General features: G+C 40.6%; 2 protein-coding genes across 2 annotated transcripts; one reads left to right on the top strand and one right to left on the bottom strand.

The window, feature by feature from the left end:
- Nucleotides 1–3,273: 3,273 nt before the first annotated feature.
- Nucleotides 3,274–5,362, bottom strand: GCK72_017877 (uncharacterized protein; the record flags this gene model as incomplete). Its single annotated transcript, XM_003112403.2, has 7 exons — nucleotides 3,274–3,455; nucleotides 3,499–4,090; nucleotides 4,138–4,311; nucleotides 4,361–4,480; nucleotides 4,529–4,642; nucleotides 4,701–4,989; nucleotides 5,238–5,362. 7 exons carry the CDS (start codon nucleotides 5,360–5,362, stop codon nucleotides 3,274–3,276), a joined length of 1,596 nt encoding a protein of 531 aa, XP_003112451.1.
- A 10,781-nt stretch (nucleotides 5,363–16,143) lies between these two features.
- On the top strand, nucleotides 16,144–27,400 carry GCK72_017876 (uncharacterized protein; the record flags this gene model as incomplete). Its single annotated transcript, XM_053732290.1, has 20 exons — nucleotides 16,144–16,278; nucleotides 17,529–17,663; nucleotides 17,802–18,884; nucleotides 18,933–18,977; nucleotides 19,062–19,233; nucleotides 19,283–24,696; nucleotides 24,743–24,826; nucleotides 24,880–24,990; nucleotides 25,042–25,148; nucleotides 25,191–25,308; nucleotides 25,354–25,415; nucleotides 25,466–25,628; nucleotides 25,677–25,785; nucleotides 25,855–26,027; nucleotides 26,073–26,212; nucleotides 26,268–26,333; nucleotides 26,419–26,498; nucleotides 26,548–26,694; nucleotides 27,217–27,287; nucleotides 27,341–27,400. The coding sequence occupies 20 exons, from the start codon at nucleotides 16,144–16,146 to the stop codon at nucleotides 27,398–27,400; spliced, it is 8,475 nt and encodes a 2,824-aa protein (XP_053581203.1).
- Between the last annotated feature and the right edge of the window lie 211 nt (nucleotides 27,401–27,611).

Raw genomic sequence — 27,611 nt, 5'->3', positions numbered from 1 at the left:
TCCGTATTCTTGCTGTCAACGAAGTGGGAGAGTCTGAGCCATGTGAAACGGTTGATGTGCTCACATTGGAGAGCTCTGAGCCAGTCAGCGAGTCATCTGAACTATTCGTTCCAAAGATTGCTATTCTTACAACACCACAAGTTAGTGTAGCTGTTGATGGAACTAAGGTTACATTGAGATGGGAAGAATGTCCAGAGACCAGTCTTTACAAGGTTGAGAGAAAGAAGGTTGGAGAATCGGAATGGTTGGAAATTGCTAACACCGATAGAAACAAGTTCAAAGATCGGTCAGTGACAGAATCTGGTGAATACACTTATCAGGTTACCGCCACTGGAATTCATGCAATTTCTAGTCCAAGTGAAGAGACTGAGCCAGTGAAGATCGTCGTACCAGGATCTGAAATGCCAGAGACAACGGCTGAGAAAAAAGCTGATGTAGACTCTTCTGCACAAAAGTCTGAAACTGCTGAAGCTACTGAGAAGAAAACGGAAGAAGCACAAGCGTCTTCTGAAGTTCCAACTGAAGCAGCAGAAGAGAAGAAGACGAAGAAAGTAGTAAAGAAGAAGGTTCCAGAGAATAAAGGAGAAGAGACACTGCAAGAAGTAAAAGAGAAATTGAAGAAGGGAAAAGCAGTAGAGAAAGTACAAGATGAGTCGAGAAGAGGTTCCCTTCAAACTTCTGATGCTGAATCAGTTGCTACCACATCTGAAAAGAAGGAGGAGACTGAGAAGGAATCAGCAAAGAGTGCCGCCGGAAAGACGGCCGAGGAGAAATCTGGAAAAGCTGAAGAAAAGACCTCCGAAGATTCCACCGAAAAGAAGAAGAAAGTCGTCAAGAAAGTTGCTAAAAAAGGTCTCGTCAAAGCAGAAAAATCCAAAGTCGAACTGATTGCCGGAAAATCTGGAGAGATTTCAGCTCAAGTTGCTGAAACTGGAGTATCCGTTGAATGGAAGAAGGATGGAAAGTCTCTTGATGCTTCCTACACCATAACCAATGGTGGAGGTGTCTCTACTGTCAAAATTCCAACTGTTGACGTTAATGCATCTGGAGTCTTCACATGCAAAGTGAAGTCTTCTGAAGGAGACGAAGAAGAAGTGTCGATTGCAGTCACAGTCAAACTTCCAGAAAGTCCAAAAGTTGAAGCGGAGCAATCAGTCGTTGAAGTGAAAGTCGGAGATACTGCAAAGCTCTCTGCCAAGATCTTAGAACCAGTTGCATCAGCTAACTGGACTAAAGATGACAAACCAGTTAGAGAAGATGGAAATGTGTCCTCTCACATTTCTGCAGATGGAACCGCTCAATTGACTATTTCAAAGACCGATCAAGGACACGCTGGAATCTACAAACTCAACGTGGAAAATGACGCAGGAAAAGGAAAAGTTGAGATTGCGCTCCGTATCAAGGGAGCTGCCAAGGGAGCCCCAGGAGTTCCCACGGGACCGATCGTCTTTGATGATGTCACTGAGAGCACTGCAGAGTTCAGCTGGAAGACACCAGAGAATAATGGAGGTTGTGAGATCACCGGATATAATGTTGAACGGAAAGAATCAAAGAACAAAGGATGGAAACAATGTGGAAAGACCAAAGAATTAAATTTCAAAGTTGATGGTTTGGAAGCAAATACTGGATATGATGTGAAGGTATCTGCAATTAATACGATGGGAACTGGTGCTGCTTTGGAAGGAAAGTTGACAACATTGAAGAAGAAGGAAACTGAAAAGAGTTTGGAAAAATCTGAAACCGAAGAGAAAAAATCCGAAGAATCTGAAAAGACTGCAGACTTGAAACCAATCGGAAAACCAGAATTCGCATCATCAACTGCCACATCGATTGCCTTGAAATGGACATCTGACAACGATGACGTCACATACACTGTCCAAGTGAAAGAGTCCAACTCGAAACGTCCATGGTCTGTTGCTATGAAAGATTTAACCGAATGTTCTGCTACGATTTCTCAACTCAAAGAGGGAACAACACATCTTTTCCGAGTTATTGCACAGAACAAGGCAGGACAGACAGTGACTTCCGAACAGAGTGAAGGAATTGAGTGCAAGGATACTAAAGGTGAGAGTGGGGATTAGGAATCTATTACGGTGTCTGTTTTCATTTAGAATTGTCTTTTACAATAGAAAAAAACATTAGGAAGAATTTGAGAAATTTTTACAGAAACATTTTAATTTAAAACTTGTCACCAGTGAAGCTTTATGGCCAGTAATGTTTGTTTATCCTTCTTTTTATTCCAGAATCTCAAAAGCCTGCATTCACATCTGCGCCAGCCGACTTGACAGCAATCAAGAACGCTAAAAGTAAAATCACCGCCGAGTTCACCGGACACCCAGCTCCAGAAGTTCATTGGTTCAAGAACAAAAAAGAGATTTTCTCTGGAAAACGACAATGGATTGAGACGACGTCTGGTGTGACTTCGTTGACAATTGGAGAAATGAGAGAGGATGACGAAGGTAACCGGAAACCCGAACCCTTCAATGTCAAATATTTCTGTCACTCCAAATTTGAATATTCGCCCCTTTCTTTCCCTCCTTTTTCTCTATCCTCAACAATATTTTTCTTCCAGGAGAGTACAAGATCGTTATCAAAAATTCAGCTGGATCTGTTGAGCACTCATGCAAGGTCACTATGGATCAACTTCCGGAGATCAACCGTGTCGATCGATATGCCTCGACCCTTGTCTTCGATAAGGGAGAGACTGTAAAATTGAGACTTTCATTCTCAGGTTAGTTTATTTAAATTGAATTAATGTGGGATCTCTTATCAAAATTCTTTCATTCATTCATTTCTTTTGGATTCAAAATTGTGAGAGTGATATGTAAACGAACAACAAAATCCATGAGAAGTGTCTTGAGAAAAGAGAAAAAGAAAAGAGGAAATGGCCTAATGTCTTCTCGTCGTTTTTTCTTTGGGCTCTAACGTGTTCTCGATGTTTTCGTATGGGATAGAAGAGAGATGTGTAAAGCGGCTTTGAATCAAAAAATATGCCAAGAAAGAAATTGGAATCATCTCATCTTCTTCTTCGTTTTTCTTCATAGTCAGATGTCGTCAGGAAAGAAAAAGAGGGATGAGAGAAAAAGTGCACTGAAAGGAAAGAAATTCCCGTTGAATTGGATTTGAGTAGAACTTTCGAAAAGTAGAGAAAATTGAATTTTATGATAAAAATTAAAATAACCAAAGCATACACTTATTATAGAAAAAGATAAGATTTCGGGGACAAATAGTTACTCGTAATTTTAAAATCAATGAAAAGAAATATTCGATATACTAGTCATGGGCGTTGAGCATCGCTTCTAGCGCAAGTTGCTCACTGTGTTGATCTATTTTCTGTTGCTCCGCTTGCTGTTCATCTTGAGCCACTTTGATAAAATTGTCGACAATGATAGTGATAGGCAGAGCAAGTACAAGTACTCCACACATGATTGCTGCTGATGCAATGATTTTTCCCACTAAAAATCAGTATTTTTGAAGAATTAGAATTGAAAAACTCACTAGTTGTAGCAGGCACTGCATCACCATATCCAACAGTTGTCATTGTTACAATACACCACCAATAAGCTGCTGGAATACTTGTGAACGGTGTACTCTCCTCGTCTTTTTCCAAGAAATATATCATAGTTGAGAAGAATACAACTCCAGTCAAAAGTACAATTGTCATCATTTGAAGTTGTTTTTGTGATCTTTGAAGTGTCATTCCGAATGTTTGAAGTCCAGATGAGAATCTTCCTAATTTGATAATTCGAATGACTCGAAGGACTCGAAGGATTCGAACAACTAAGAATGCCCATCTCAAATCTCTCAATTTTCTATCGTCAACTCCGCAAAGAGTGAGCAAAAGTTCCAAATAGAATGGCACAATTGCGAGAAGATCCACCAGATTCAATGGTTTCAATGCGAATCTTAACTTTCTCGGAGCAGCGAAAAACCGTAGACAATACTCGACTGTGAAGAATGCGATACATATCCGTTCCGTAAATACAAAAGCTGGATGCTCCACTCTCATTTGTTCCACTTTTTGAATGACCGTAACCGTTCCGTTTGGTAAGACTATTGTTTCGTTGTGAGGAGGCATTAGATGCGTTACCTGAAATCCAGAAGTTTCAGATTTTTAATTTAGTGAATATGACTTACTTGAAAATCAGGAATTGTACCGAATGAGAGACCCATAACTGAAATCGCCACGAATAGAGTAGATGAAAGTTCAAAAGCTTTTGCCTGCATTGAAGACCCGGGTCTTTCGAGAAATGTCCACATCCGCCGCCTCAATTTTCCACACATTAATTTATCGAAAGTAGTGTCATCCACCTGAAATTTCTCTTATTTAGATTTTAATCGTAACTTGATCAATAATCACTTTTTCTTCTTCTTTCTCTTCTTCCCGTTTTTGAGGAATGACATCAGCACAACACGAGCCAACATGTTGATGCGATATCCTCCAAAAGTCGAGTTCACTAAGAAATGAAGCAGGACAAATCTGAAATGTTTTCGCATGTTTCCTTCCACTTGACTTATTTATTCAAACCTCAGAAGGTCGATGAACTACTCCTGTTGCATAATATTGAAAAACTGCCTCAAATGAAGTTGGCGACCGTTGAAAGTAGTAGGCGTCTTCAGATGAGATGTAGGCATCGGCGACCTAGAAAAAAGGAAAGATAACAGGATGAGATTATCCGCATTTTCTTCTTCGGACTCACTTTTAATCTTGCCGTGTGCGTTAGCTGAATGAATCTTGAGAGAAATGTGGTTGATTCGGCACGAAGAATCGCATCGATCAAGATCATGAAACTCGTTCCACCGATATTCAACCTTAAAAATTGGGGCTGCCCGCTTTCCGTTGCACTGTTCGCCGTGACTTGTTGAAAACAATCAGATCCACCAGATCGAAATATATCATCAAGAATCTGATAATTCCGACGCTCGGCCAACGTCATTGCGTCGGTCCGACGCAGCGGGATCAGCCGCTTTTTGTGTTGTTGTGCGGCCCTGAAAACAATGAAAAGATTAATGATTTTTAAAGAAAAGAAGAAGAAATAATTGTGCACTTCAGGGTTCTTTTCTTCTGGTTTAAAGTTCAGTTGTTTTAGTGATAGGGAAGTGGAAAAGCTAAGACATCAAACAACACGTCATAACAAAAAGAGGGGAAGCATCATGCATGAAAGAATAAATCTTATCGATCTTTTGAGTTAGATTCGAGAGAAGTGCAAGCATTTGAAATATCAATCACAACTTACCCGCTGATCATGTTTCCGGTTACCCTGTAATTATGGAATTTGAGTTGCTCCGTCGAGCCAGGGACCGTAAATGTCGCTGCAGAGTTTCGATGCGCTAGAACCGCTTGCGATATTGCGATCGCCATGTTTTTAGGGGAATTTCAGTAGTTTTTTCAGCACAAATGTAGGTTTAGGAGAAGGAGAGGTGTCACCAAGTGTGCGTGACAAGATGAGAGGTGTCAAGGATGATGAGAATTGGACTGACACATTTAAAGTGAAGCTTCTACTTTTCTTTTCTTTTTCTTCTAAGATAAGAAAGAAGTAGTAGAAAAAAGAAGAAAAATGACTAGATAGAGAAAGAAGAAGATGATGTGATGAGGATGCGTGACGTGAATCTATGATGAAGTTAGAAGTTTCCGGTGGTAGAAGAATGCCGATCTAGAGAGAAACTTACTGTCCATTGTAGGCAAGAGCCGAGTACGAAATACTAGCACATGCCATTGCGGCGGCTTGAGGATCTTATAGGTCCGACCTCGGAACACCAATTGATAGATGGCAGGTGATAAGGAAAGGTCCTTTCAACTTTTATGAGTAGTTGGCAGCTGGAGATGGGCTCGTGGCTCCTCTGGGGGCAGGTGTGAAGATATGAAGAATCGACACCGCAGAGAGGGAGAGTGAAAGAGTGACAGCAGGTGGCCAAATTGACGCCTTGCCTTCTCTTTTTCTTCGTCGCGTGGGAAACCGCGCTCGGCGCTCAGGGCTTACCGGAGGGAGCCCCTGGTGCTTAGAGGGAAAAAGATATGCCAGGTGTGTTGGAGAATGAGAAGATGAAAGTTTGTGTCTGGCTCTCTCTCACTCTTAAATCCACACAGCTACATATATATGAATATGTGGAGTATTAGCCACCAGATAGAGAGTCAAATATTGAAGATGACAAACCAAGACGGCGAGGAAAAGCAACTAAATTTGTGGTGTCTCGGTTGGCCCCATTTTTCGACATCCATTTTATCCACTTACTAGAAGAAGCAAGAGATGGAGATGGAAGGAAAAGCAACATGATTGATTTACGGTGATGACTCTCCTAGACTCAAGACTCGCTGACTGCAATTCTAGAATAAAATATGAAGGAGAGGAAACGCGGGGACCCGAAGAAACAAAAATGAAATGCGAATTTCATCGCATTCAATCAATCGAAAAAGCCGCAAGCAGATAAAAACATATGTTTTCAATCGGATTCTCTCTTCATCAATAAGAAGAAGAAGAAGAAGCAGAACGCTAGAAAGAATTGTCAAGGCAAAGTGTACTTCTTGTATGATAAACTTCTGTCCGCACGTAAGATTGTATAGGAGCGAAAGACAAATATGTGATATGGGGATGATCTGGACGGTTAGTGGGGGCATAGGTACACTTGTAGGTTTACATTGTGAAAATGATAGGTATTGTTTGCTTGAGAAGAAGACAATTGTGAGGAATGTAGAGAGTGACAAGAGTATGACGCTACTAGACTCAACAGAGATTTGACCGATTTGACACACTGATCAAGTACAATGAATTACAGTAATCAGATGGAAAAGATCTAGAGCTTTCGAATAAGTTAGAACCAAAGTTTCTAGAATGATCCAAATAGTTACCGTATACTAGATCATCACAGGCAATACAATCTGGAATCCTGACTTTAATCTTTCAAAAGTTCATTTCAAAATATACAATAACCCACTAAAACACATGAATCTACTTTGCTACCAGCACCTACTCGATTTTTTTTATTTCCCTTTCCGGATTATGGAAAAAACAGCAAAAAAGAGTTGAAAACAACTCGTACCTACCTCGCCTGTGCCATTTTCATTTTTGCCTCTGACACCGGTCCGCAGAAAAAAGCGAACACCAGAAGAATAATTGAAAAGTCAAACTTTTCTATTTCGCCCCACGATCTCGCTTATTTTTTTGTTTTGCTTCTTCGCATATGGACCCGTTTAGCACCTCTTCTACCCCAATGTCTCCATCTCCAGGGGTCCCCACCCCTACTCGATTATAAATTTGCTTCCAGTAGACCGATTCCAGATATTTCGCATTTCTCACTAGCAGAGATCGAAAAAAAGAGAACTGCGAACAAAGGAAAAAGAAAACAGCGTGGTGGTGGTGAAATTTGAGGAAAATTCAAATTATTGGTAGTCTCTGGAGAAGAGAATAAAAGAATCATTTGACCCAATGTGAGTACCCACTTGAGTCCGAGCCTTTTAGGGTCTAGAAATTTAGTAAAAGAGAACAAAAAAGAGAGTAACGATTTTCTTGAGTAAAAAAGTTCTCACTACGATCTTTGCTCCCTTTGAGACAGTAACGATGATAGAAGAAAACGAGAAAAAACACAACACGGGGGGAGAGAGCTTGAGTTGAACTCTGCCAACATAATCATTTAAGCATACAACAAAATGAGGGGGCTCTTTCGGTCTTTTTGCTTGCAAGTTAGATGATTATCTACTGACAAGGGAATTGACTTTCCGTACCCGTTCAGAATTTTCTATAAACTTGCACACTGATAGTTTCGAGTCTGCTCTGAACAATGATGATAGTCAAAAAGTGCAAAACTCCCGAAAAAGTGGATTTTTTTGCTCCGAAAGTTTGCTCATTTTTCATCATAGAAAACGCGAGTGCCACTTTGGGAGGACTATCGGGTTTGTGAAGGCAACTAGCTGCCCTCTCGGTCAGCGGTTGAATGGCCACGTGGCAGAGTGGGGGACTGGTAGGAGGAAGGTCTGGGGATCGACCCCTTCCCCTTTTTCTTTTTTTTTTTGCTTTTTGAAAACCGACTGTGGAAAGTTAATTACAGCTTTTTCGACCTATTCTATGAAGTTTTTATTCCGTTTTGAACTATTTTCTACATTATCTGAACATTTGGAACAAAAATTTTTTTGAGAAAATTTTGTGTTCTCATGATTATTCGTTCATCTCCTCGTGTGATACCCGCTCATTTTTGAAAGCTTGTCAACCAAATTTTCTCATCTACTCTCGAACCAGATATTTATTTAGAATGAATAAGGCCCTGTACAGCAAGAATCCGGCATACCTACTTAAAACCATGATTCATTAAAGAATTGGCAAAGAGGAGTGCCCACCATGAACGAATGATCATGAGAACACAAAATTTTCTCAAAAAAATTTTTGTTCCAAATGTTCAGATAATGTAGAAAATAGTTCAAAACGGAATAAAAACTTCATAGAATAGGTCGAAAAAGCTGTAATTAACTTTCCACAGTCGGTTTTCAAAAAGCAAAAAAAAAAGAAAAAGGGGAAGGGGTCGATCCCCAGACCTTCCTCCTACCAGTCCCCCACTCTGCCACGTGGCCATTCAACCGCTGACCGAGAGGGCAGCTAGTTGCCTTCACAAACCCGATAGTCCTCCCAAAGTGGCACTCGCGTTTTCTATGATGAAAAATGAGCAAACTTTCGGAGCAAAAAAATCCACTTTTTCGGGAGTTTTGCACTTTTTGACTATCATCATTGTTCAGAGCAGACTCGAAACTATCAGTGTGCAAGTTTATAAAAAATTCTGAACGGGTACGGAAAGTCAATTCCCTTGTGAGATTTTTCCTGGATTTTTTGATTTTGATTCTAGATTATAGAACTCACACAGAAAAAATAGAATCCATTCAGTGGATTTCTTCATAATTTTGAAAATAGTGAATTCGAATCAGGCTAACCGGGAGCTATGTAGTCAGAAGACGTCTGGGTCGCCCCCAAAGAAAAAAGAAACAATTCATACGGATGAACGGTTGCCAATTGTTGCTAACAAGCTTTAGGAAATAAGAAACATCAAGAGACTCCTTCCACTTCCGAGTAGAGATTGGGGTCAGAATCAAAATTCGGAGAAAGTTGCAAAGATTTGTGTGCAAGGAATAGATAGCCAATGAGCAAACAATGTAAAGGTTAAATTTAGATAAGAAAAAAAGAGAACAAGTGATACATATTTTATATTTTATATCAATATTGTCTGACTACAGTTACTCTGAAATCTTATATCAGAATCAGATCACAGGAAATTTGAAGGAAAAAAGTAAGATTCAATCCAATTGGACTTTTTCTTCCATCACTAATGCATATATCTGATCTTAGAATTATTCATTTGAAATCTAGGCTCCATGTTACATTAACAGACACGAAAACATCTAAAGTGCCAAGTGAAGATAAGATTTGCTTCGCTTTTTCCCATCCGGATGGGCGGAAATAGGGGCTCTCGTAAGTCAGAAAGTCTCGGAAAGATGAGAGAGAGTGCAGAGTACTCCTCTCTCATTGCGTACTGTCTTCCTCCTATTTGCTATGCTGTTGTCCTTCTTCTCTCGCGGTTAGAGTTGCTTCTTCTTCTTGCTTCTGCTATTCCCATTCGCTGAGAAATAGGTAGCCAAAGGAAAAAATGAAGAGATAGACTATCCGTCGCGCACCAAAATGTTACAATCCTAGAGACGTCTGGTACATAAACTATAGGTCAAAGATCTATGGAGAAGGTTAGAAAACGGAACATCCAAACACAGAGGGGAAGAATCAGAGGAATCTGGGAGGCAAGCAATGAAGGATAGGAATATTTTTTCTATCTCTATCTCTATCCTTTTTCCCGAACAGAATAATGTAATGGGAGTAAATGTCCCTTGGGGGTAACACAGTCTAGAGAACTCTAACTCTTTTTTTCTCTTTTTTCTTATTCACTTACTCATCTTCATCGTATACTCCGATACTTGATTGTTGGTGATGATGGTGTGGATGGTGATGGTTGAAAGAAGTGGTACGAGATGCACGTATCATTCAGAGTGGAACTGGTAATAAGGATACGGTGAGATAGAAGTTAGAGAGAAGACTTCGAGAGTTATATACGGATAATAATCAGGGTGAATTCTAGAACTTTCGAGTACTGTGAAATATTTCTGTAATTTTTCCGAATTTTGGTTTCAAAGTTCAAGATTCACAGTTTAGTGAAACTTGCTTCAAGCTGTAAATTCCAGATACTGAAGAAGAAGTTTTGAAACGTTTTCCAGATTTATTCAAACTAATTCTACAGTATTCGTTGGGATTTCAAAAAAAAATCTAGAACCTGGAATTCCAGTTCAAAAACTAAAAGATTCCAGTTGTTTCAAGTTTCAAAAATATATCATCTAAACAATTTCATATTCAGCAAAAATTGGTTCCAATATAAATGAGATTTGGCGGGGATCTTTCTATAAATTGTGTGCATAGTATCATATTCCTAGTTCCAATAAGAACACTTGAGAAAAAATAAAATGTACTAAATGTCTCCTATAAAATAACTATTAAAATTGCAATTTCTGCTAAAATCCTCTCTTCCAGATACACTTAAATGATGTGATCAGGAAGTTTTAGAAAAGAAAAAGAAGTCGAGAGCACCGCCCTCTGGTTTTCTAGCTCTCAGGCAATCTTGATGTTGGGGTAGAATATGAGAAAAGGTACCTACCTCGATTGCGTGTCACATAGATCTGAGAATGATAAGATGAAGAGTTGGGATTACGGTAGCTAGAAAACTTTTTTGTTTTTTTCAAACTGGAAATTGACAAAAAAAAAGAATGTGAACAAGATGGTCTTGTCGAAAAGTGCTTGACCACTTTGGTGACTTCCAAGAAAAAAAAGAAATAAGCTTTTTTTTTTCTTTTTTCTTATGGACCTGTTGCCCGCCAAGTGTCAAAAAATTTGAAATTTTCAACAGATGTGCTAGAAATTTGCATAAATTTTCACTATTGTTGCTCTCTTCTCTCCTTTTCTTCCCATCCTTAGAAAATTCGCTCTGGAAAAGGTTGTCACCCCATAAAACGATGCGCGGTCTCACGCTGATGTCGTAAGGAGCAGAAGGCATGGGGTTCTTCCGGGATTAGGTCCATTTGCTCAAAAAGGAGTGATTACACTGACGAGGCAGAAGTCGTAAGATGACACAGAATTGGTTGAAGCAAAAATGGGAAGAGAAGAGGAGATGACTTCATTCATTTCTTTGATTGAGACCGCCTTTATGATGATGGTGTGTGGAAAATGACCTCTTGTTTTGGAACGGAAATTTGTGTTCTTTATTTCGAATTTTAGTATAGAATAGGTGGAAAACGATGGATAACAGGACCTCTCAAGATTCTTGAATTCTGAAAAGTGCACTAACATTAAAAATTCATTCCGTGAGCAGAATATCAAGGTGAATTCTGATGTCTTTCAGTCGGGAAATTAGATTATAATATGATTGATGTCTTTCAAAAACGAAAATTTGATAAGTGACACCTGTCTCCACACTAAATCAAACTTTCAGATGACGAGTGAATTTTTGTTGAATGACGGAAATGAGGTCAGGGATTGAATTGGCGGACATCCGATACTTTCTTATCTATTTTCGGGGTCCCACCCTCCGATTCCCACCAATTCAGAAAATAGACAGATGATGAAGAAAAAAGAAGGCGTCATCTTCTTATTCGCATCATTTTCCTTCTTCTTTCCTTCTCCTTCTTCTTCAATATGAGTCTTCCCCTTCTTCATAATACAAATAATAATAATTCTAAAACTAAAATACTTCTTTGCTACGTCCCCCAATTATGGATTATGTTAGTTTTTTCTGGGCTCATGGAGCACAATTTTCTGTTTTTTTGGAACGGAGTTTTCAAGTCAAGACAAGAGAAAAGAAACAGATAGGAAGGAAAACAAGTTGGCTTAATCTGAGTTACATTGTTCAAGAAGCAAAAAAAAATATTTAAAGAAAAGCTAGAGTAGGAGAGACAAAAAAAGGCTGAAAGTCGAGTTGAACAGATGGAAGACGAGTTGTGTTGTGCTAGTAAATGGTGGTAAATGCATTTGACAGAAGCGATAATTGGTGTGTGAAAAACGGAAGAAAATAGAGAGACAAAAAGAATAAAGGATGAGCGAGTAGGACCTGAAGATGACGAAAAAACAAAAAAGAAGTTGGAGGAATGAAGCGCCGCGACTTGGTGAATGTACTCAAAGATTCATAGACTTACATTGTCGGCATTTTTGACAGATTTAATGGTTCCTAGATAGGAAACCTCGGCGTTCAGGGATCTGATTTGTTTTACAGTAGTAGAAGAGAATATGAATGCTATGTAGTGGTTGTAGTAGTCATCCGGAGACGACGTCGGTCATCAATCAACACCAACTTGTCAAGAAAGTAGTCTCTAGCAATGTTTTTCCTCGTCTTTGACTTCTTCAGAGTCAGGTGATGGATGAATAAATGAGTTCGATGTGCGTGTAAATATGTCGGAGGATCCGGATGAGGTTGGGTGGTGTTGGAAACGAATGGCTCCCGGGCAAACGGAGAGAGAGGAAGGAGGAAAGAAGAAGAAGACGTAGGAGAAGACGTGTCTTTCTTCTCACCACCATCCACCGCCACCAGTGCGACCGAGAAGGAAGAAGAAGAAGAAGCAAAAAAGAAGAAGAAGGCCACGCCTTCTCTTCTCCCGTTTTTCTTTTCTTAGAAGGAAAAGAAGAAGATTTTGAAAAAGATGGGGTCCCGGGGCAAAGTCCCAAGGATGATGGAAAGATGTTTTAGAGATTTAAAAATCAGAATTTTCGTCCCGCTTATGGACGTGGGGACGCTTGGCGCACGCGCTTCCAACTAGATTATCTTTTTGGTTATTTTGGAGAAATATTGGGAGGGCAAGTGAACTTTTTAGGAGAGAAGCGCTTACCTCATCGGATATATTTCGAATTTTTTGGATAGAGACTTTTTGAGAGAAGAAGAATAAGAGAAAGAGAGGTACAGCTCATTTCTAATCACACTATTTCACCTGTTTGGTTTTTGTCGTTACCTTGTAATTGAGAGAAACTTTCTAGAGCTCACCTTGATGAATGCATATCCTTTTCTTGATACAAATTAATCAATATTCTGTTTTAACCCTGGAAAATCATTGTAGAACAAAAAGAAGAATGAGACGGATGAGGATAGGGTCCATTAAATTAAAGGGAATGAATGAATGAAAAGGATTTGACAAAAAGAGAAAAGAAGAAGACGGAGAATGCCATGGATACAGATGGGATTTGGGGAATATGTATTTTTGAAAATTAGAAGAGACATTGGGGATGGATCTATGGAATATGTAAATTTGATCATTTATTATTTCAGGTCGTCCACAACCCGAAGTGATCTGGATCGACAATAACGGAAAAGTGATTGAAGAGTCGAGAAAAATGAAGGTGAGGAGACTCAATCTAGATTCAATTCAATCAAAATATACAGGGTGCGGCAGAATTACCCGCACAAGCTATATGTGCTATATCTAAAAAAGTAAAAGTCAGAAAACCATGGGAATCAACAAAAAGTTTATTCATGACCATATCAACAATTATCAGCTAATCTTGTTCCATCCGACCTCCTCTCTTTTCGATGACAGCACGAAGACGTCTAGGGTAGGCATCGATGGTTGCACGCAGGTACTCCGGAGACAAAGCGTCCCATTCCTTGACCAGGGTCTTCTTCAGCGCCTCGATACTTGAGTGGGGTTTAGCGTTGACCTTGTTTTGTAAAACCCCCCAGATGGAGTAGTCCAAAGGATTGAGGTCTGGCGAGGACGGTGGCCATTCGTCCTTCGGGATGAACGCAGGCAAATGGGTTTCGCACCACTGTTGCGACAACTTGGCAGTGTGTGCTGGTGCGCCGTCTTGTTGGAACACCCAGCGACGTCCATTGAAGTGCTTCTGGGCCCAGGGAAGAAGTGTCTTTTCCAAAATCTGCGAAATGTAGACTTCTTTATTGATTTTGACTCCCTGATCGACAAAAAGCAATGGTGACTTGCCATCAGCACACACTGCTCTAAAAACCATCACACTAGCGGGGTGAGAGGCTTGATGAATTGTCCTTCCGTTGGCAAAAGCTTCCTCAGATGTCTCAGCTAGTACTCGATGATTTTGAGGATTGAATTCGGCCTGTACCGTGAACAGCTTCTCGTCGGAGAACACTGTCACCAAGTGTTCACCATTGCGCGTGCGCTGAAGGAGCTTTTTTGATCTTTCGAGCCGTTTCTTCGTTGTAGCTTCCGAGAGAATGGCTGCTTTTCTTACACGGTAGCAGGTAAGTTTCAGCTTGTCTTTGACAATCCTTCCCATCGAACGTGAACTAATTTTCATACCTTTCGCCATTTTTCTGATGCTCCGATGTGGATTTCTTCTGATTCTCTCTTTCACAGCTTTAATCCGATCTGGAGTCACGACTGTTGGTTTTCTGCCTCTCCCACATCTATCCAAAAACGTGCCAAGCTTTTTGAAACGAGAAATCGAATCATAGACGGTTCTACTTGGGACTCCGAGCCGTTTAATGATGTCAACCGGAGGGACTCCTGCTTTGAAAAGGTTCAAAATAGAAGAGCGATGTGGACTCGGCGGTGCTATTTACCTAAAACAAAACCGATCAATCTGAAATTTGGCACAATGATAAAAAATGAAATAATTAACAAAAATTTAAATAATACGCGCGCCAGAATTGCGTCAATCGCCTTGCTTTATGGCGCCAAACTTTTGTGCGGGTAATTCTGCCGCACCCTGTACTTTTATATGCTAGTAGGAAACAAGTCAGAAGAGTTAACTGTGCAGAGACTGAATAATTTCCTAGACAAGGTCAAACAGTTATAATACAGTACTGCTCCAAAGGTTATCAACTTTGACCCAAAAAAAATGGACAACTACAAAAATGATGTGCTATTTCTGCTCTGTCCAACCCATACAAAATAACGTTTGTCGGACAATCAGGTGACACCAAAATATATTGGCAAAGTTGGTTATTTTCCAATAAAAACAGCCACAGTTGATAATCTTTCGAGCGGTACTGGATGTAATTCTGAGTGTTTTTAAATGGTTCTCTGGGCAAATCTAGGTTTTTTTCTAGTCACAACCTGTTGGGGGAAGATCCAGAAAACTGGAATGAGTCCCGAAAAGCAGAGATTTCTGAATTTTCGAATATTTTCATGTGCTGAATCCTTATCTATTTTGAAAAACAAGGTCTGAGTTTGTGAAGTACAAGAAATTGGAAAAGCCATGAGACCCAGACAAACTCTAAAAAATTTACAGTAAATTAGATTAATTTTTGGCTAAAATAACTGAAAACCATAGAAACTCTATCGAATGTTTTTGTTTCTGGAGGAATTGTCATAAGCATTTTCAAATGTCTAGATTACGGTATCAATTTAGAACTCGAATTTTCAAAGATTTCCTTTGACGTAAAACTAAAAAAGGTTCCCCGTTTTCACCTGTTTTTCTGAATTCCAAATTTCTTTTCTGTTTGCAATTAGTGATCAGTCAAAAATCCCCTCCACGTTGTTTTTTTCAATCACCACAATTTCTAGACCAAGAAGTTAAAAGGTTTTTTTGAAAAACGGAACTGACGAAAGTTCCTATATTTTTTCCATCAAAAAAATATAAATTTCTGTTTGGACCCCCTTAACCCCCTGGTCTAGAGATTTTCAAGTGGTAAAGAGGGAGCTTCTAGTGGCAATTTATGCACCTGCCGCTTGATTTTCGTAGACGTCCTCCATTGCCTGGATATAGAATATTTTATGGACACCGCGTATTTTGGCATTTTATGATCCGCAAAAAAAGGAAAAACCACAAAATGGAACAAGTGAGCAATTGAACATTCGAGAATCCGGAATGCGATTTTGTTTTCGAAAGGAAGACAGGTACTGTAATCTAGGTACCGAAGTCTGATTCCTTAGGATGATACAAAACTGAAAAAAATAGCTATGGGTAAAAAGAGAAGAAAAGCAAAAAGAGAGTTAGTTTAATTTGATGGCGCATCCGGAGAAAGGGGTCGATGTTAATGAAGTGAGAGAAGAGAAAAAGACGTCTGTCTCGTTCTTATTATCTTTGGGCAAGCTAAATGAGACATAGCCCTTTTGTTAGCATAATGCGAAATTATACTCATATTTTTTCTCCTCATATTCTATACGAAATGGTTCGACAGATCGAAAAGACTGCTCTCAACACTGTTCTCACTATCAATGGAATCGATTCTCAAGATCAAGGAGAGTTCGCGTTGAAGATCAAGAATCGGTGTGGAGAGGACAAGTATGCTATCGGTATTCAGGTGAGATTTCGTTGTTTTTTAAATGAAAACTTAAGTAAAAAGTGAGTGATGACTTACCAGTTCTTCATAGAATACTGATGGTTAGGCAGTTAGATTCAGTTCATTTAGTTCATTCAGTGAGTTAGAATCAGCTCAGTTCAAGGTTTCGAGACATAAAATAAGGGAAGAATGGATGAGAATGAAATGCGATCCGGCATACAACCACCACTTATTATGCACTTTTGCGAGCATTTTCTCAATCATCATTCATTACATTGAGCATTCCGAAATATTTGAAAATATAACAACTTACCACTCCCCGCCGGCTCCCACCATTGTGTTGTTACCCTGCAAAATTGATGGAGATGAGTTTCATATTTTCAATTATTTCCCTTGATTTTGGTTTTGAAATTTTGGTTTTCAGTTAGATGAGATGAAAAATAACTTAAACTTCTAATTTTAGACAATAAACCTACATATTGCTCTTGCGATTTCTAACTTTAAGTTATTGTAGAGACAGTTTTAAAACGGAACTGGACAGTTTTTCTTTTATATTGATACATATTTTCTAGTCAAATTTCTATCAAATTTCTACTCGTCTTGATCCAATTTCCCTATCCACCTTGTCACATGGTATCTTCCCTCACTTGCTCCAAAAAAACCTTTCCAATCGTTTGGATCAGGGAGAAATCATTCAGAGAGAAATCATGTTGACACAAAACTCATAGTAGTAATAGTAATCACCAGTAATCACTCTTGTTTTGTGTTGACTCTTCCACTTTTATCGCTTTTCGAAAGAGTTATATGACCTACCGTCGGAATCACCATTGATCAGGTGTTACGTGTATTGTAGAATAGAATAAAGATGTAGTCGAAGTGATGACTGAATCTAGAAGTGGATGAAGAAGAGTCTGGAAAAAATGAAAATGGGAATGGGGAAAAAAGAAAAAAGAAGAAAGTTTGTTATCGTCTCAAGAAGAGAAAAAGGGACGGAGTAAATTCGATGGGGGCGATTGGAAGTAAGCCAATTCGGAATACTTTGTGCAAATTGGAGAGAGCGGCCCAAAAAACCAGCTCCACCCCCCTCTCTCACTTTATTTCTTTATTCTCTCTCTCTCAGCCATCTTGGCACCCTTCCTCTTTTTCATCGATGTGCGAATTTCTTCGCAAACTTCATTTGTTGGTATTGTGAGATGATGAGGAAAACGAGAAAGGAGTAACAAAAAAAGAAAGAAAAAGATAAGAACACAGAAAAAACTAGTGAGTTGCAGGTCACCGATCGTCCGGCACCACCTGGAAAACCAGCTGTGGAAGATCAGAATTTAGACTCGGTCAGACTGAGATGGGCGGCACCGACTAATGATGGAGGATCACCAGTCAGAAATTATACTGTGGAGATGTGCACGGTGAGTTAACAAATAGAGGATTTTGGGAAGAGAAGAACATCATTTGGCTAGTGTATTTGTGAAACAAATGCTGGCTTCATTCGTCCGTATCCACGAGCAACTCCACGAGCAACTAAACCATGAATATTTTTATTGCAGGAAAAGAGCAAAACGTGGACGAAGGCTGAAGTGACTAAACAAGCGTTCATCACTCTCTTCAACTTGGTACCTGGAGAAAGTTACACTTTCCGTGTACGTGCTGATAACACCTTTGGGCTCTCCGAGCCATCAGAGGAATCTGAAGTTGTATTCGTCAAGGATAACAGCAGAGTTGTTGAGGAACCAAAGAAGAAGGAGGTGAAGGTAAAAGAGCAAGAATCTGTGGACTACGAGAAAGTTGCAAAGGAAACTGGACCATCTGAATATAAGACAATTGATATTCACAGACTTCCGAATGATCTTCAAGCTAAATATATTATTCATGAAGAACTTGGAAAAGGAGCGTATGGTACAGTATACCGAGCAACTGAGAAGGCGACTGGAAAGACATGGGCTGCTAAAATGGTTCAGGTCAGACCAGGAGTGAAGAAAGAAAATGTCATCCATGAGATTTCAATGATGAATCAACTTCATCATGAGAAACTTTTGAATCTCCATGAAGCATTCGATATGGGAAATGAGATGTGGCTCATCGAGGAATTCGTTTCCGGAGGTGAACTTTTCGAGAAAATCTTGGAAGATGATTCATTGATGAGTGAAGAAGAAGTGAGAGATTACATGCATCAGATTCTCTTGGGAGTATCTCATATGCATAAGAATCAAATAGTTCATTTGGACTTGAAACCAGAGAATATTCTACTCAAAGCCAAGAACTCTACTGATCTCAAAATCATTGACTTTGGACTTGCACGCAAACTCGATCCAAAGAAGAGTGTGAAACTTCTCTTCGGAACTCCAGAATTCTGTGCACCAGAAGTTGTGAACTACCAACCAGTTGGACTTTCAACGGATATGTGGACAGTTGGAGTCATCTCTTATGTACTTCTCTCTGGCCTTTCTCCATTCCTTGGGGACAGCGATGAGGACACCCTGGCGAATGTTTCGGCTGCTGATTGGGACTTTGATGATCCAAGTTGGGATGATGTCTCTGATTTGGCAAAGGATTTCATTTGTCGATTGATGATTAAGGATAAGAGGAAGAGAATGTCTGTTCAAGACGCATTGAGACATCCATGGATTACGGTAGGCTTAAGTGTCTGATCATTTGTGTTCATTGTTTTGTGTTTTTAGGGTCCGTTATTGTCTGCGTTCAATGATTTGTCCGAATATGTTAAGGTACTGTTAACATGTTGTTTTCTCAGTTATTTGTATACTAATTTAACGTTTCGAAATTCTAGATTTTCATTTTCTAATTTTCAGAAAATGCAACCAAAACCAGACAAGAGTGGAGTTCCAGCCAGACAAAAGAGAAACTTCTTATCTCTCAAGAGATGGTCGGATGATCTACTTCCAATCGGACGTCTCGCCAAGAGAGGAGCCATCTTCCGACGACTCACTATGGATGGAGTATTCGAGAGAAATATCGCTTTCGGTGAGTTCATTTTTCTAGATGATCTTTTTCAAAACTTTGTGATTTCCAGATACTGATGCTGCTCCAAGTGTCAAGAAACAGCTCGAAGACATTGTTGCCAACGTTGGAGATCTCATTGCCACTCTTTCTTGTGATGTTGATGGAGTTCCAAGTCCAAAGGTTCAATGGTACAAGGATGACAAGGAGTTGACAGTACCTTCTATGAAGTATGACTCATTCTACAATGAGGGACTTGCTGAGCTCACTGTCAAGAATATCGTTGAGTCGGATGCCGGAAAGTACACTTGCAGAGCTACGAATGACTTGGGAAGTATCATGACTCATGCCAAATTGTCTGTCAAATCTGATGATAAGAAGAAAAAGAAGTCTGAAACATCTCCAGCTGTCATTGAGAAGAAGAAGGATCGTAAGACTTCGAAAGTTGTCGTTGTCGAGGAAATGATTGATATGCCACCAAACTTCCATCATTTACTTCAAGACGATGAAGCTAAGATCGGCGAGCCAAAGGTTCTCGTTGTCACGAACACAACACTTCCTGAGCCAACTGTTGAATGGTATCACAATGGAGAACACATCAGTATCAATGATAGCAACTATCTCCGAAAACACGATAAGGGACGTTATGAACTTCATATTTTGAGTGTCGACGCTACAGATGAAGGAAAATGGAAAGCTGTTGGAAAGAATGCCTTCGGAGAATGTGAAAGTGAAGCGAAGCTAACTGTAGTCATCCCTGATGGACAGTTTGCTCCATCGTTCGGAAGACAGCTCAGTGATGTCAAATGTTCTGAATCAGACATTCTCAAGCTTGAGGTCAACATCAAGGCAAATCCAGCTCCAGAGATCAATTGGTTCCGTAACGAAGCTGAAATCGAGCACTCTCAAAGACACCGACTTCAATTTGATGATGGAAGTGGCAACTACTCGCTGACTATCATCGATGCATATGCCGAGGATAGTGGAGAATACAAGTGTGTCGCTAAGAATAAGATCGGAAAGGCTCACACAGTTTGCTGCGTCCGAATCGAGGAGTTGTTATCCAAGAGAAGCAAGAAGATCGATGGCTCAAAGGCGCCAAGATTCAGAATGCAACTACCAACTCCAAGAGAAGTACCACAAGGATCTGATCTCACTCTGGTTTGCTCTGTTTCTGGAACACCACATCCAAATATCAAGTGGACAAAGGACGATCAACCAATTGATATGACCAACAAACAAGTCAGACATGAGAATGGAGTCTGCACTCTTCACATCATTGGAGCAAGAGATGAAGATCAAGGTCGCTATGTTTGTGAAGCTGAAAACATCCATGGAGTTGCCCAGAGTTTCTCAGTTGTTGAAATCAAGGAGGCAGTTGATAAGGATCATATTAAACCAAAGTTCTTGGAACCATTGGTCAATTGCTCGACTTGTGAAGGAAACGAGATTGTTCTCGAATGCTGTGTCACTGGAAAACCAATTCCAACTATCACTTGGTACAAAGACGGACTCAAATTGATCATCGAGAACAGAATGCTCCAGTACACTGATCGTAAGGGAGTCTCCAGATTGAACATCATGAATGTTGTGATGGATGATGCTGGTGAATACACTTGTGAAGCAGTCAACACTCTCGGAAAAGATTTTACTCATTGTACTGTCAAGGTGGTTGATATGGGATTGGCTAAAACGAGACTGACGCCTGTTAGAAGCAGAAGCAGAAGTCGAAGCAGATCTCCGTCAGTTCTCGGAGGAGAAATTCAACGTCCACCAGTAGTAACAAGACCATTGGCTGATGCAACTGTCACTGAAGGAAACCGTGAACTTCTTGAAGTGGAAGTTGATGGATACCCAACACCAACAATTGAATGGTACCATGATGGAAAACTAGTTGCTGAGAGTCGAACACTGAGAACTTACTTTGATGGACGTGTCGCATTCCTGAAGATTTATGAAGCACACGATGAGCACAATGGACAGTACGTTTGCAAAGTGAGCAACAAATTGGGAGTTGTTGAGACAAGAGCTTGTGTTGTTGTCGAGGCACCAGATGCAGCTGAGCACGTCACCCAGATGCCAACGTTCGTCAAAAAGTTGCAAGACGTTGTTTTGAAGACCGCTGGAGAGACGGCCACGTTCACGTGTCAGTCATACGCTAATCCAGCCGCCCAAGTAGTTTGGCTGCACAATGGAAAAGCATTGCAGCAGACGAAGAGCAATTATAAGACGCGGCTGTTCGACGACAACACTGCGACGCTTGTCATTGAGAACGTCAGCGATGAGCTATGCGGAACCTACACAGCAGTAGCGACGAATCAATTTGGAGATGTTCACACTTCGGCACAACTCACGATTACTGGAGGTGAAGCGAAGAAAGTCGCCGCATCACTTCCCTACTTCATCATTGAGCCAAAGCCCAAAATCAATGTGGTTGAAGGCGCAACCCTTTCCATTCAAGCCGACTTGAATGGCTCACCTACACCGGAAGTGGTTTGGTTGAAGGATAATAGCGAGCTCGTTGAAAACGATCGCATTCAAATGAAGTGCGACGGCGTCAACTATCAACTTGTGGTGCGTGATGTTGGATTGGAAGATGAGGGAACTTATACGATCACTGCTGAAAATGAAAAAGGAAAAGTGAGACAGAATACAGAAGTCTCTGTTACAAAGTCAAAGGATGTCAAGGACAAGAAAGAGAAGAAGAAGGTTGAGAAGAAGGACGAAGATAAGAAGAAACCAGGACGTCCAGGACTTCCAAGACCATCTGGTGCATCCAAGACAGAACAAGTCACCATTGCATTCGACGCCCCTTCAGAAGGCCCAGCTGACAGTTATGAAGTTGAAAGAAGATGTCCAGATCAACGAGAATGGACCAAGTGTGGAACCACGAAATCTCTGGAACTTGAAGTCAAAGGATTGACCCCAAACACAGAGTACATCTTCCGTGTTGCCGGCAAAAACAAGCAAGGACTCGGAGAATGGGCTGAAATGACAACGACCTTGAAGACAGCATCGATCGGACAAGCTCCACAATTCAGCATCCTTCCCCAACAGAAAATGATTGTGAATCGAGATGATGAATTCGAAATTGTCGTGGAATTCAGTGGAACTCCAGCTCCTTCTGTCAAATGGTACAAAGAAAATGTTCAAGTTGTCTCTGATGATAAGATCAATGTGACAACAACATCAACATCATCGATCCTCAACTTGAAATCTCAAGAAGAAAATGGAACTCTCACTTGTTTCATTGAGAACGAACTCGGACAAGCGTCTGCTTCCTGCCAAGTCACCGTATTCAACAGAGCCTCTTCCCTACAATCCACTCCAGATCATTCTCTAGAACGTAATCTGGTTCCAAATGTTCAAAAACAATTGAACAATGAAAGTGCTCAAGCTGGACAACAAATCATGTTGACTTGCCGTATCAGTTCAAGATCTGAAAGCACAATCGCTTGGTTCAAAGATGACGAGCGTATCGAATCAGCTGGAAGATACGAGTTGTCAAGTGATAAGAAATCAAATCACAAGCTGGTTTGCCACGCTGTTCAGTCTCAAGACGCTGGAAAGTACAGATGCGTTGTCACCAACAAATACGGATACGCTGAAAGTGAATGCAGTGTCACCGTAGAAGACGTCACTAAATTCATCGCCCCATCCTTCTCATCAACTCTTTCTGACTCCACTGCAATGATTGGCCACAATTTTACTCTGGAGTGCAAGGTCGAGGGATTCCCAACACCTGAAATCAGCTGGACAAAAGATGGAGAACGAATCTCCACGACCAGAAGAATTCGTCAGATTGAAGAAGAAAATGGAACCTGTAAACTAGTGATTTCCAAAGCTGAATCAGAAGATATGGGAGTCTATGTGTGCTCAGCTACCAGTGTATCTGGTGTTGACTCTACATCCAGCATGGTTATGATTGCCAAAACCACTGGAACTGATTCCCATCTTGTCATTGCTCAAACACTTGATGACAAACAAGAAAAACCGAGATTCATCAGAGCCCCTCCTTCTCTTATCGAGGTTAACGAAAGCGGACAGTTTACACTTGTCGCAAAAGCAATTGGAGAGCCAAAACCAACAGTCACATGGCTAAAAGACGGGAGGGAAATTCTTAGAACCAACCGAATTTACCATCATTTCGTCACAGGAGACGGAGAAAGTCATCTGATCGCCGAGTGCGTCGTCTCCAAAACTTCTGGAATTTTCAGTTGCAAAGCTGAAAATCCAAATGGCACAGTCATCGCCGAAACTCAAGTCATCGTACAGAAAATGAAACCAACGAGTGACCTCGCAAACGTCGCACCGAAATTCATCATTCCTCTAACTGACATGGGAATTGTGAATGGACATCCGACTACTTTAAGCTGCAATGTAACCGGATCTCCTGAACCGACTCTCGAATGGATTTATATCGATGACTCTGGAAATAAGACCAATTTGACAAGCTCTACGACTAGCTGGACTGAATGCAGATTCGGAAAAGTTGCTGAGCTGAAATCGGAGCGTGTGATGAGAGAACAACGCGGAACATATCAATGTGTCGCTACTAACTCATCTGGACAAGCCACCACACAATGTTATCTTCTTGTTGGTGAACTGTCGGATGAGCCAGCAGGACCACCACGTTTCGTGAAATGTCTTCAAGACACATGGACACCGCTCAAAGAATCCATTGAGTTCTCCGTGGAACTCGCTGGATTCCCAACTCCAGACTTGACCTGGTATCATAACGAAAAGAAGGTCGTCGAAGGAAAAGATGTCAAGATTACTTTCCCTTCGGACACTACCAGTGTCCTTTCCATCAAGAACGTTTCTTTAGCAAATCTCGGAATGTATTATGTTGAAGCATCCAATATCCACGGTGTGCTGCGAACCGCCGGAAGATTGAATGTTTCAGATGAACGAAGAAAAGCTGAACCACCACAGTTCAAACACGTTCTTGAGCCAGTACTTGCCGTACAACCAAAAGTTGCGTTCTCAGAAGAACATCCAAGAGCATCATCATCTGCTGCCACTGCAAGAGTCAAGAAGGGAGCTGCGCCCATGTTCTTGCAAGGGTTAGAAGATATGGACTTGAAAGCTGGAGCATCTGCTGCAGTCGCTGGAAAGCTCGGAAGGAAGCTGCGTCCTCACCGAAGCACCACCAACGACGCCGACAAACTTGCGAAGGCCCTCGCTCAAAGTCTGAAACTCGAAGAACCAAGGCATTCCATCGATAGTCGACCGGAAAGTGCTGCGAACACGGCGCTCGACGAGGTTCGTGCTGCAATCAACTCTCGTAACAAGCGTACGTGTCGCCCGAAATTCATGGTGAAGCCAAAACCGAAGAAGGTTCTCGAGGAGTACAAATCACTGAGACTCAAAACAGCAATCAGTGGTAACCCAATGCCACAAGTTCATTGGGACAAGGAAGGTATCATTTTGGAGACTGGTAACAAGTATTCTATCTATAATGACGGGGACTTTTACTATCTGGAGGTAAGTGAATCTTATTTGAAATGGAAAGTCTCATCTTTTACTTCAGGTCCATCACGTTTCGACTTTCGACAAGGGATTCTACAATTGTACTGCTGCGAACAATGAAGGAATCATCACTTGTACATCTGAGGTATTCATTTTCAGATTTAGATTCAGCCTATCTATAAACTATTATTATTACAGATCGATGTGCTACCCAATAAAGAAGATTCGGCTGCTCAGGTAGCAAAACGGAAAAGTCGGAAGGAGGCCAAAGCCCCCAACTTCATCGAAGTCCTGCCTGGCAGGTCTCAGGTACATATAAATTTCAGAACGGGCTTCCACATATGTTTAATTAAATTTCAGGCAAATCTAAATGAGTCTCTATGCGTGGAATGCTCGGTCAGTGCATACCCATGCGCGTCAATCATCTGGACAAGAAACTCTGTTCGTCTATTGCCACAAGCTGACCGGTATGTTCTGAAATTGAGTTACTTCTCACCCAAGCTTTTCAGATACACCATGTCGTACGATGGTGAATGTGCCTCACTGAAATTCATCTCGGTGGCGCCAGGTGACGAAGGAACGTACTCTTGTGAAGCTGTCAACGAGCACGGAAGTGCTGTTTCAACGGTGAGTATCCTTGAAACACTTGAATTTAAAATATTCAAATTTCAGATGAATCTGCAAGTCAGTGGAATGGATCCCAATGCTGCTGAAGGAATCCCTCCACTCTTCAGGTATACCGATCAACTTCATCCAGACGAAACCTTTTTAAACTCTTTTTTAGATTCGAAAAGATAAAATCGGTGCGAAAAGTTGTGGACGGAAGTCGGGTCGAGCTAGCTGCTGAGCTCATCCAGGCGTCCGAACCACTCCAAATCCGTTGGCTTCGCAACAAGGTCACAATTGTTGACTCACCTTCGTTCAGTTATTCAAGATCTGAAAAGATGGTATGACACTTTCTTCTAAAATATAGTTGATATCTAACTGATTTTCAGGTTTTCCTCACTATCGCCGATGTCTTCCCGGAAGACGGTGGCGAGTACACTGTGGAAGCCAAAAACCAATCTGGTATTGCGCGCTGCACAATGCAACTTGATGTTAGAAGTGGGTTTTGTTTCCTTATTTCTTGTTTTGCAATGTTTCTTTTTTATCAATTAATGTATTCTTTTTCAGATAACGAACGATCAGTAGCTGAAGAAGCGCCACGAGTATTTGACTTTGAGCGAACAACAAGATCGGATCCTGGAGCCAGCGTTGAGCTGCGCGCTAAGGTTATCGGGCACCCGGATCCAGTTATCTCTTGGTCGAAGGCCGGTCAGAAATTGAATAATGAGGAACGATATTTGGTATGTTTTGTTTTCTAGGATCACCCAAAGAACAAGAATTTTCAGATGAGAAACGAGGGTGACACGTTCATCCTTCGAATTTCCAATGTGGCTCGTGCCGATGCTGGAAAGTATGTGTTGACTGCGATCAACTCATCCGGACAAGCAAATGCTGAGCTGGAATTGACAGTTGTACAATCTACAAAGTAAGTTATTAAATTATTAATTGAAGATTTTCAATAAAAATGAGTTATTTTTCAGAACTGTCGGAGAGAAACCGAAATTCCACGAGTCACCGATTTCAGTACAAACGTGCGAGAAGAACAGGTACGGTATAGGTTTACAGGGTTAATGTAGTGATCCAATATCTGAAAATCTAATGATTCGATTCCATTAATTCATTTAATTTCAGAGCAGAGCTGCGCGCTTCGTTCTCTGGCACACCAACTCCAACATGTCGGTGGTTCTATAATGGAAATGAGTTGATTGATGGTGAGTGGCCTCAGTATTCAAATAAACTTTCAATTCTAATTTGTTCTAGGTCTCGATGGATACACTATCTCAACATCTGAAGCCAATTCGTCACTATTGATCAACTCAATCGACAAGAAACATTTCGGTGAATACCTGTGCACAATTCGTAACCAAAACGGTGAAGAGTTGGCGAATGCAATGATTCTATCCGAAGGTTGGTTTTAGAGAAATTAGGAGAATAGTGGAAATGAAGAAATTTGGGTTTGGGAATAAAAACTGGTTTTCTGAATTCGGAATGAAGAATTCGGAAATCAGAATTCACACACTATTTTCTAGAACTCAACATTAAGAAAATGAGATCAGAGTCATTGGTTCTCTATTATGAATGTGAAATGTCAGTATTCGGTTTAGGGGTTCAAGATTCAAGATTCAGAATTTGAGATTCAGAGTTAGGGATTCCGGAACTCAGAATTCGGAAGCCAGGATTCCGGTTTCAGTATTGGAGTTTCAAGAATCAGGAATTTAATTTTAAAAAATCCTATTTCATGACTCTAAATCCTGAAAACCAGATTCCTAATTTCGAACGTAAAATATCCGACTCCATACCCAGAATTCCTGATTCTGAAATCCGAAATATCAAATTCCAGATCTACTGATTCAGATTCCAGTTCCAGAATCTATGTTTCAAAACTCCTTTTTTAAATAAAAATCCGTACTGTTTGTGTTTTGTTTTCAGTGTTGTCCTTGTTCCTCTCATCATCGTCGTCTTCAATTGTGTTCGTTTCTATGTTTGTTCAAGTCTATATTGTATGTTTTCTGTCCAAAAATAATCGAAATTTCTAATTTTCTCCCGAATTCAGGCTCGTCTGCTGCACTTCCTCAACGAAGAACGATTCGTCGGTAGAAACATTTTCGCTTAATTTTTTAATTTTTTCTTATAATCATTTACTTTTTTATTGGGTAGTTTTCGCCATTTAGTTGTATTACCTTGCCGAGATTAGTTTCCACAAACACGAAACGAAAGGACCATTTAAAATATTATATTTCTTTGATACTTCACGAATTCTTTCAAAATTGTTTTTCTTTTTCATTCAATTCAATTCAAACCATGTGTATATCCCGTTTTCATCA

Source organism: Caenorhabditis remanei, chromosome V, assembly GCF_010183535.1.
Source record: "Caenorhabditis remanei strain PX506 chromosome V, whole genome shotgun sequence".
Classification (NCBI taxonomy): Eukaryota; Metazoa; Nematoda; class Chromadorea; order Rhabditida; family Rhabditidae; genus Caenorhabditis; species Caenorhabditis remanei.
Note: the sequence above shows the minus strand (reverse complement) of the source record. Positions and strands in the feature narration are given on the sequence as shown.